The 11,001-nt window shown below is 40.7% G+C and overlaps 1 protein-coding gene across 1 annotated transcript; it reads right to left on the minus strand.

Annotated features, from left to right (window-relative positions):
* Positions 1-5,633: 5,633 nt before the first annotated feature.
* On the minus strand, positions 5,634-10,436 carry LOC146573288 (neuronal pentraxin-1-like). The gene is made up of 5 exons (XM_085278005.1): positions 9,851-10,436; positions 9,286-9,493; positions 8,330-8,571; positions 7,804-7,983; positions 5,634-6,930 (listed from the first exon to the last, which is right to left on the minus strand). The coding sequence occupies exons 1-5, from the start codon at positions 10,280-10,282 to the stop codon at positions 6,709-6,711; spliced, it is 1,284 nt and encodes a 427-aa protein (XP_085134131.1). The 5' UTR covers positions 10,283-10,436; the 3' UTR covers positions 5,634-6,708.
* Positions 10,437-11,001: the final 565 nt, after the last annotated feature.

Raw genomic sequence — 11,001 nt, forward strand, 5'->3', positions numbered from 1 at the left:
GAAACGTCTGTGCCATTTTTGGGGGTCGCTAATATATTGTTGTAGTCACTCATAGTTGATCCATGCATGGTAGATTTTGCAAACACCAGTCATTGTGAATCGTGCAGCACATTTTCAGGTTTTTCTGACAGTGAGTAGTTGGCAAGAGAAAAGTTCATTTTTGTGTTTGCAGAAAAGTTGATGTCTTCCATGCAAACTACTGGCAACCCCAACAATGACCTAATGTGCTAATGACCACAGCAATCACAATGGGGTTTTTTGGTACAGCACCTTCTTTGCTACCAGTTTTGCACAGCGAAGTTGGGAACCTCTAGCGTCAACTCACCATTTTTTTTCCCAGTGACTGGTAGTTGCCAGAGGGTCATTGACCAGTTTCTAGGCCTGTAAGTAAATAATGGATAGAGAAAATGTTGTAGGTTGCTTTCAATGCAAAATAGGTAGAAAGGGGTAAAAAAAAAAAAAAAAGTACAGCATCACTTAAAAAGTAACACAATTAGCTGTTCGGCGAAAATGCTGCTACGTGGCTAAAAGTCTTGATAAAAAGTTTGTCTAAATAAATAGCATGTGATGTCTGAAAACAAGTAGGACATCTTCTCCTTACATAAAGTACAAACATCTTTTAAAAAAGAGCATCTTACATTGGTTTGCATTGCCAGCTGAGGAGGTGTCCTAGAATATGTGCTTTGCAAGCATAACATCATGTAATATGCTGTACCTTAGAAGCAGAAAATTGCTAACGACCTTCCAAAAGTATCTGTGTACTTATTGTCCTTCAGCCTGTAGCTGCTTATGTCAAGGCTTTACAGAGCAATTTCATTATAATCAATTGACGCAAAGGCGAGTGTAACTCCTGCTGTTACGTCATGTCGAGTTATCAGTCGAGATTGCTCACGTAAGAGGTGGCTTTGTGTCTTATGTATACAAAGTGCAACATCATCCTTTAGTCTGCGCTGATCTGTTTTTGTCTGTCCACTTTAAATTCTGCACAAAGCACAAAATGCTATTGCCCTGCAGCAATATATTCAGTAAAGGCTTATCAGCATTACCCCGGCAGGGTATTAGGTGTGTGTAGTAAACAGACCTAGTGATTATGACTATGTGCTCTTTGATGGGTGTGTAGTGGCGCCAAATGTGAGGTGGGCTTTTGTGGCTCTGTGAGAGCCAGTATTTCCTCAGGTAGCTGTAGGATAATTTGTGGTATATCATAATAGGGGGGTTGTTTTATATTGTAGAAGGGCTGAATTCTCTTGACTTCAATGTACAAAACTATAATTTGATGAGTAGTTTGGGATCCATCTACGGAGTGATAGAGGAAATACTTTTGTGCCCTGTATATGTTTATGTGTGTTCCTGTTTAGACATCTTTGTGGGGACAAAAAATGTGAATGTTATTATACTTGTGGGGACCACAAGTGTGGTTTTAGTGTCAGGGTTACAATTAGGTTATGGTTAGGTTTAGGCTAAGGTAGGCAAGGTAAGGTAAGCAGCTAAGAAAAGCATTATGTCAATTAGATGTCCTCACTAAGATATCAAAACGAGAATGTGTGTGTGTGTGTGTGTGTGTGTGTGTGTGTGTGTGTGTGTGCGTGTGTGTGTGTGTGTGTGTGTGTGTTTTACAGGAATTTGCTTTGTATTAGTGTCTTGTCATCCTTATCAAAGGCTCTTGACCCTGGTTGCTGCCTGCTGAGCATCATGGGAGATTAAAGTTAGGCGCAAAATTTCTCTTTGCTAAAAAGAAAAAAAATCCATTGCAAGTTCAAAGTTTTTCACAAAAATCTATTGAGCAGAAATGCCTGTTAGGACGACTTTGTTTTTACCAAATGATATCTAAGTCAAGGCATAATGAATTTATTCATAAGCTAATTAACGAGTGAAACAAAACACAGTGTGTTAACTAGAAAAGGAAACACTTTTAAATTAAAAACACACGTTCAAGTAAAACAAAATGATTAAAATTCTTAAAAAATTTCATGTTTACAGTGAAAAAAAATAAAGGAGTTCAGGTGCTGGTTGAATTTGAAGCTCAGAAATGCTTGAACTGTTTAAAAAAGTCTGAACAGTGTTGATATATCTGTAGGTGATTTGTCAGTTTGTGCAAACAATAAAAGGAGCTGCAGTGTCAGTTGTACTTCAGGCGGCAGACATTGCTGAAATGTTAGCTGAATATGACTCCAGCTCTAAAACTTGACTTTTAAAAGTTTAGCTTCAGTGTGTGAGCCAGTGCCGGCAGGTGAAATGTCAGTTTATGTGTGAAGAATAAAGAAATTTCAGTGAGTGATGACAGTAGAGTAACTGTCATTCAAAGAGGATTAAAGCAGCAGAGATGTCAGGTGAGCTATGAATAAAAAAAATAAAAGAATTTTGGAGTGTGTTCACTGTAAGTGTTGAAATATCAGTCAGTTGTGTATCTAAAACGTGACAGCACTCTAAGAGTAAGATCGGTGTGAAAGGAACTTGACGGAATCACTGAGCCGGTTTTATAGTCCTGCAAATGCGTAAATGATTCCACTATTCCATGTTTTTAACATGTTCCTGTGCTCTTCCCCAAGACCCTGATCCTTGTGAGCTGGAGCAGAGCAGGGAGAACAGCAAAGGAAATTCAAAGGTCAAAAAACACAGTGTCAGTATTGCCCGTCTGCCTGGCAAAGGAGCTCCGTGCAGGCAGACGGGCAGTCACTGGACTGGAGTGGACAGCGAGCAAAACCAGCTTTAAGAAGCATTTACGGTTCCCCAAATGTGTCCACGTCCACTCTTTTATGGCTCTTGATCTGTATGACATCAGGCTACTTTTGCATCTGAAGCTCAGATGCATTTCAGCAGGATCTGCTCGTACTCAAAAGTCTGTCCACATTAAAACATCACATATCTCTCCGTTCACTAATTATTGTTGTTTTGTAGACATTAGTCTTGTTTTCGTCTTAGGTTCTTTTCCTTCATGTGTCCTTTGTAATTGTGTGTAGTGTTAGAGTTCATCCCGCGGTGACAGAACTTTAGTTTTCTCATTTTGGGGTTTCACTTCATGCTTTTGTTTCACTGGTTTGTGATTTCCTTCCCCGCCCTCATTACCTTCTCCTGTTGCTGAGCACTTTCACCTGTGTCTTGTTAACCAACTGTTTCTCGTTCCTAATCGGTTCCCTTGTGGATACCCAGCCCCGTTTTCCCTGCTGTCTTTGTCTGTTGTGGTTTCTATTGTATGTCAAATCTCTCTCATGTTCCTCACAATTGCTTTGGCCTCCCGTTTGGATTTCTTTTTAAATTCTGTCAGTTCATTAAATATCAGATCGTCTTTAGTCCTTCTGGTTCTGCTGCGCCAGAAAAAGACAATACAGATGCTAACTCAGCTTATTAATGTCTACCCTAAAAGTCAGTGTTTATACTAACTCATTTTATATTTTAGGAGTAAAAACGACCCACCACTGAAGAAACAACACACCGGTGTTGGCAGCATTGCTCCCTGAGGGATAATAGAAAAATAATAAGACCTGTACCTTTTTTATGTTTTTACTGGAGGGAACAAATGCAAATGTTCTAAAGATTATAGGTCTATTTTTCTGTGCCTGTAGCTGAACTTTACATTTTTGTTTGAATTTGTAGAATAGCCAGATGAATTTTTAGTGCGCTGTAGCTGAACTATCAAATGCTCAAAGCATCTGACAGGTAAGTGACATTTCAAAAATGAGTTGAAATCCCCACAAGCACCAGTTTATTGCTGTCAATAAAGGCCTAAAATGCCAAAGAATTATTTAAATATAATTAAAGCACTGAGAGAGGATTGTTTAATCATATCTATTTGCAGCCTGGCTATCAAAGTTTACATCATTAGCTAAATGTATGGAACAAAGATTCAGAAATTTCAAACTGGAAATGAGCTTGTGTTGTAACTCAAGCCCCAGATTAACAGAGTGGTTACTTACATGTGACCATATGTACATCCTGTCAAATTATAACGAAAAGCAACCAAACATAGGCTAAAGTGACACTGACTGGTTGTGTTTGGTGGAGAAATTTTGGAATATGTGGGAATATTTTTGAGGTGAAATCCCATTAGAAATCCAAAGTTATCGACTGGTTGTAGCTATTCCTGCCTGTGTTATAGGAGAACACAATCGTAACACGAATGCGCCTAATGAAACGTTTCTTTTAAAACCCCAAAAGCTGTTAGCTTTATTTTAGAGGCAAACCTCACAAACCAAATGTTACAGACTGAATGAGACAAACAATTTCACTCGAATCCTTCACACCCAGGAAGAGTGAAAATCCTGTGACGGAAGAATTTTTAATGCAGGTTGTACTTTGTGCTTTAAACTATTTAATTCTGATCTTGATTGAGAGGAGTGATTTTTTTTTTCCTTTGTGTCTTTTATTCTGGTTTTCACTTTAATATGAAAAATAGTAAAATGTCAACAACAAAAAATATACTGTTCCTTTATTTAGCTAAGCTGATGTCCTCATGGGAGTTTTAAAAGACTCCACTTTAATGTGAGACTAAAAGTAATGTAAGCAACTGATGACCACTCAGAGTGGTCTGAAGAACATTCACTCCAAGGTCAAGCCAAAGATGTAATGAATAATTATTGTGGAAAACAGAATGAAAAGCCTAAAGCTGTTTTGTTTTTCTCCCTCCAATAATGCTCTAGTCAAGTTTTGGTTCATTCTTTTTAGCTTCTTTAGATTAAAATGCAGTATAATTAATCAACAAATTGTACCCCAGCAGAAATTATTCAGCACCACATGGCATGATGAATAGTTAAGGCCCTGATAAGATTTCTTAATTAAGAAAATACTTGGTGAGAAACAAATACAACAGCTGCCCACACTGGAGAATATTTCTCAAATGTTTTTGTCTTTTGCCCTTCATTTTTGTCTTTTGCCCTTCTCCCCCGTCCCTCTTCTCAGCTGTTTCTCTTTCCCTCTTTCTTTCTCCCCTTCTTTCCCCCAGTCAAGTCTGTCCCGTATTCAGTAAGTGAAAATAAAATAAACAATAAAAGGTGAATCAAATGGACCAAGGCTGGGATGGTCAGTTTGGTAAAGTAAATCCGTTGGGCATCTTTCTTTGCCTTTTAGACAACAATTCTGATGGCAAAAGAGCCAAACGGGACAGGCCAAAAAAAAAAAAAAAAAAAAAAGAATATTTCTCAAATGTCTTTGAGTAAAATTCCCCAGGATGATCTACCTGTGGTTGGACAAATTGCTTTCACGGTTTGATGCTTGAGCTTCAGATTAAGTGTCTGATTTAAATCCAGGAAGCATTAACGGCGACACTGTATCACTGGAAATAGTTGGTGCCATAATAACAGGTAATCTGAGTTAACTGACAAAGAACGTTTAAAGTTAAAAGTTTGAGTTCAGGCTGAATTTATTTGAACTGTTATGACAAGACACTTTCCCCCCTCTGACTGCCGTAGTGCAGGCGCTGCACCTCACACCACAAATAATAAACCTGGCAATAAGGGCTTATTTTCTTATCCAGTCACCTTAATCTGCACTGCACTCCATGCAGTTTCTTTTTGTTTTCTGCTTTGTGGCCGTCACTATCGCTTCCTTTTTCACCTATCTGGTTTAAAAAAAAACTCCACTTACTGTTGTTTGTTACTATAGAAATGTTCACATAAAGCCAGGAATGCACTCTGACATTAAGTATCACAATTTTATTACAAAAATTAAATTCTTCATCTCTCAGTTTTGCCATGCTTGGAGCATATAACAATACAGTAAAAAACCCAGACCCGGAGAAGATAGTAAAGCAGATTTCAACAATGCTTTCACAGCACTCTGTCATTCATGCTGTTACTATACAGTTACTGTAACATTCCTAATACAGAGTAGTACAAACACCTGCCAAAACACGTCATGTCAGATAACAAACTGTAATTAAATCACGTTTACCAGAAGAACAAGAAACTCAACCCAGCTCAGAGGGGAAAAGAAAAAGAAAAAACAGAAACCAGTAAACATTGAATTTGCAACTGAAAACATACCGAATGTGCTGAATATTTGTACCAGCCCAAGGCACCCAGGCTTCTAGCAATGTTGGCAAGTTAACGACATTCTTACAGAAACACTTGAAGCGAACGATGATTACAAATCGACTTGTACCACAGTTTGACTTTGCAGTGTCCTTCAACGTACCCTCCTCTCCTGGCATTCCTCTTCATCAGTCACAGTGCAAGTTCCGGAGGGGCGGGGCAAAGTGGAGGAGGAGGGAGGGTGGCAGGGAGGCATGGGAGGAAGGGAGGGGTCACGGGGAGCTGTACCGCATCAGACATCACTTTACAGCGCCAAACACTGACAAGAATTGGACGGACAGCGTAATCTCCCACTCTCCTGAAGGAAGGGTGGGGGCGAGAGTGGTTATGTAATTCCTCACTTGGATTGTGAATTGTCCAAACGTAAGGCGCAGATTGCCAGTTGCCAGTCCAAGACGAAATAAGCCAAACGAAAAGCTTAGATGTGCTTTCAACTGAATGTCCAAGAAAGAAAAAGGATAATAGCAATACTTTCTCACTGAGGTTTCCAAGATGAAATAGATTCTTTTTTTTTCCTCAAGATGAAAAGCGTTGTTTTGCAACATGGATACCTAAGAATGGTGGAAATCCCAGATTTAAGCTTACTTATAACTCAGATAGTCTCTAACAAACGTCAAATGAAGACAAGAACGACAAAAGCTCAGAAATACAGATAGGCCTTTCTTCAGCGGTGAGATGCAGTTCAGTTGGCTGAACGGCAAGGCTCGAAGGTCCATTTGGTCGCTCCGCCAAACACTTCGATGTTGCTCTCTGTCCAGGAGAACACATCGCCAGTCGATGCTTTGCTATTGCAGGTTGCCAAGTTATAGATCTCGGTGATAGAAAGTTTCTTATTCCAGATATTTAAGTTTGCCAGCTCACCAACAAAGGCTTGTGTGGCATCAAAGCCTCCTCCCAGCGTGTCCTGTGAAACAAAGGGATGTTAAGCATTTCACTTGGGGGTTTTCACAGGACAGTTGCAAGGTTATCCAGACTAGTTAAGGTTTATAAGATGAAAAAACTCGGGGCTTTAATTTGTACAAGAAACACACTCTTGTTTAAAGTGGGATCCTCTTTATGGAGGACAAAAAGTGCCAGGATCCAAAAAGAAAGAGAGAAAATTGATCAAATGTAATCTTGAAAATAAATAAATGTATGCCTTTAATTTATTATAACTAATGATAGTTTCAGTTTATTTGTTAGTTTGTTTCAGTTTACTTCAGACACTTATGTTAAATTATGCAAATAACGGGCTGAGGGCTTGGCAAGTTTTGCCATATAGTTGATCACTGGCAGGCTCACACACACGAGAAAACTACACTAACATTAATGAATAAAATGGGGGGAAATAAAGTTGAAAAAGGAATTAATTCAAGCTAAAGACAAAATTAAAACAAAAACAATTAAAATAGAAATATCTTTTGTCCCATTTTAGGAATTAAATTATGCCTCCTTTTCTACAAATTCTTGCCATTTTTTATCTTCCATACTCCTGAAAATACTTGATCCAGGTAGAAAGCCAAAACTGCAGCTGGATTTCATTTAAGAATATGATTGCAGTATGGAGGATACATCTTGCTTAGTTTTCTCTGTAAAATAGATCTCAAATTATGCTTCTCTATCAAAATTCATGCCTTGCACACACTGGAAAGCATTAATTGACCACCTCTGCAGTGCCCCCATGGTCTCATTTCATAAATATTGCCACTTTTAATCTTTGTTCAAATTTAATCACATAATTGGTTGAGAATTATTTCCAAACAGGTGTAGGATTAAATGTCTAAAAATTAATATCCACCTGCTCTTGTCCCAGGACCAGCACACCCTCTGGTTTGATGGGGTGGTATGGTGCCAGATTTTCCCCGCTGCCCCGCTTCACTCCGTCCTGGAAGGCCTCCCACATCCCGTCACGGGTGGTCCACGTGATGCAGAGGTGATGCCATTTTCCATCATTGATGAGGAACGGCAGTTTTGCAACCTGGAGCAAAGACATTTCGTAAGTTCCATTGTTCAATATGTCTTCCACACTTTGGTAGGACAGACTCGGCACATCGTGATGCCTTCCTGCTGAATCATTTCCCCCCATATCACATATCTCCTCGTCTTCTATAAAAAGGTTGCTTCTGTTTCAAACAGCACCTATTTTAACTCAGCCTCCTGTTGTGTTACAGAGAAGCTGTCAGGTTACCCTGACTCATCCAAGCAGAAAGTATTGCAGCTTTCCCCAACTGTAAATTACTATTTTGATGTGTTACATACACTTCCTGCAAAGGTGAGAAACGTGTGAATTCACTTTGCTTCCAGGATAATAGCTTTTTCATTACCTTGTCATTGATGAGAATCTCCATGGGGTTGTTCCCCCACTCAATCAGCACCAGTTCATTGGCCTGTCCTGGAACTGCATAGGAGAAGGGGGTGCCCACCCCAGGCGAAGCATTGGACTTGATCCACAGACACACGGTGAAGGCGTACATCTCAGGAAGGCTCTTCTTTGCTTTGGCGTACATATAGTTGGTTCTCAGGGGGAAAGTGATCTGGAACTTATCTGTTGGTCGGGTGTCTTTGCCTGTTGATGAGATTACTGTTAGTTAAAGCACTAGTAGTGAGCATTTTATTCATATGTCTAGAGATAAATTACAGGAAAGCTGAACATCCATACGCCTACATACATTTTGTAAAACTATGGTACATGACAGAGTCTTTAAAAAGCAAAAGAAGCTGAGGGCTGACTAGTTTCATACAATCTTTTCCATCATGGTTCTTTGCACCATTGCGATCCTGTGATATTTTGTGTAAGATGGCTCTGTCTCCTCCCTCTCATTCGGTCTAACATACGCACGCGCGTTTGCACGTGTTGGAATTTGAACCGACCGTGGATATTTGCTCCAAAACGCGCCGGTGCGAGGCGCGCGACGCAAAGTTTCACTAATCCCCTTTGCAGAGGCTCATATACAAGCTGGATCTTCAGATTCTTTGAAAAACAAAAACTCAGCGAAGCAAAAGTGCAAACAGAGCCTGAGATATGCAAAGCAATGCAGCTCCCCTCACCACTCTCTCATATCTGTGCGCAATGTGATGGTTGCGGTAAAAAGGTTTCACATTGCCGCTGCTACCTGTTTGGGGTGGGGAGTTTTCTAAGGGATGTTACGTCCTTGAGCGTGAAACACAATTAAATTACATCTAATCAGCTTTTAAATTGCCGTGGTTCGTTTTACTGCCGTGAAAGCAACACGGGGTCGAGCAGCTTTAAAGTCCCGTGCCCGTTGAAATCCAAACGCACCTTTCTCCAGGTCTGTTATCCGGTGGTGCAGAGAGGTGAGCGTGGACTCCACTCTGTTCCGCTGCTCGGTGTCATTCCTCGGTCCGGATTTGGTCTCCTCTAACGTGTTGACCCGGGACAGAACTTGCTTCTCCATGTCATCTATCTTGTTTTGCAGCAGGTCTTTCAGGCTGTTTGCTTGCACGGTGTTATTCCCCCGGCTGTACTGCTGCATCGGACAGAATGAGACAGAGAGGGGGTTAAAGAAGTGACAGGGAAGACTTCTTTTTCTTTAAAGTCCCTGGAAGCTGTTTACTCTACTCACTGCCAAGCGCAGAGCTTTATCTTAAACGTGCTATTCGCTTGATTTTATAGGCTGCGGAACATTTCACTTTACACGGAGCTTCTCTCCAACAAACAGATAAATATGTTAGAAAACACATGTGGCCCCAAGTACAAGCTGCAGAAAGCCGCAGCAACACACAATCAACGAGTTAAAGAATATTATCCTTTAATCTAATTAACTATGGAGGCTATTTAATTAACTTTTGATCTTGTCGGCAAATCACTCGCTCTGCTTTCCTACCTCTAGATTCTCCAGTCTCTGTTTGAGCGTCTGTAAAGTCTGTCCCAGCTGGGCCAGAGTATCCGTAGTGCCCCGAGATACATCCCCCATCGTGTTCTTCGACCCCGGCCGCCGACCGCCAGGTCCTGCGGCCGCAGGGAGGCTCTGGCTCTCGCAGCGGCTCAACTTGGATGTTAGTTCCCTGATTGTCTCCTTTTGGTTCACAATGGTCTCCTTTTGCTGCAGCACCGTCTCCCGCAGTTGTATGATAGTGCTCTTCAGGTCTTCCGCCGGGCCGCTGTTTTGCATCGTAGCTGTGCACAAGTCCATATCCTTGGGCACTGACGTGCAAATAAACTGCGTCTGTCCGAAGTCTTGCCCGAGGCTCTCCACAACAACCAGGCAGGAAAGTAGAAAAAGTTTCCACGAGAATCCCTCCATGGTTCCAGTCATGCGTCAGGGATTGAGTGTGAGAGAGAGTGGTGTCTCCGAGATTTCAGCACCACGGAGCTGTCCACTGAAGCTGTGAGACTCGCGCTGCTGTGTGCGGCTTATATAGCGGACAAACCAGCGCAGATTCACTGCATCACTGAGGGGAGGCAGCGGGTTCTGCCAAGCCCACAGAGTCCAGCCCCTTATTTAAGGTCGTATTCACTCTGTCCTAACACTTACAGTGGCAGAGAGTGCGTGTACACCACAAAGTGAGATGAGATCGGGGAAGAAGAAGAGGAGGGGATGCAAAACGTTTCACGTGAAGTCTCAATCACTTGTCTTCAGTCTACTGCTAACAAACCTTCAGAATAACGTAACGTTAAATAAAGGGTAAAACCAGTCTCCAGTTTTCTGTCACGGTTGTGATTTGATCTTAAATTAAAATGATTGAAATAACAGAAACATTATTTTCACTATTTTAACCGTTTATTGAATAAAAAAAAAAGGATGAAGTGATGATATGTAATGTGTAAATATCTCTAACTCTCGAAACCTTGTTCATTAACATTTATAGTTTCTGGGCAGTAAGAATATACATAAACAGGTGACAGTATATTAATTAATAGTAGAAACATAAGATAAGAAACAAAAAAACACAACACTCAGTCAAATAGAATTTCTGATCCGTTTTTAATGCCTTTATTTGAGGTAAAGGAATCTTTTTCTGGAAAGTTAAGCTA

Source organism: Mchenga conophoros, linkage group LG6 (genome assembly GCF_057382185.1).
Source record: "Mchenga conophoros isolate Kocher_MC1m ecotype Shallow Benthic linkage group LG6, M_conophoros_male_GT1.1, whole genome shotgun sequence".
NCBI lineage: Eukaryota > Metazoa > Chordata > Actinopteri > Cichliformes > Cichlidae > Mchenga > Mchenga conophoros.

Excerpts from the sequence above, each read along its gene's own strand:
- LOC146573288 (XM_085278005.1), bottom strand. The coding sequence starts at position 10,282 with ATGACTGGAACCATGGAGGGATTCTCGTGGAAACTTTTTCTACTTTCC. Across the intron at positions 9,494-9,850 it reads AGAGACTGGAGAATCTAGAG|CAGTACAGCCGGGGGAATAA; the intron begins GTAGGAAAGCAG and ends TGTCCGATGCAG. Across the intron at positions 6,931-7,803 it reads TGGTCCTGGGACAAGAGCAG|GACACGCTGGGAGGAGGCTT; the intron begins GTGGATATTAAT and ends TTTGTTTCACAG.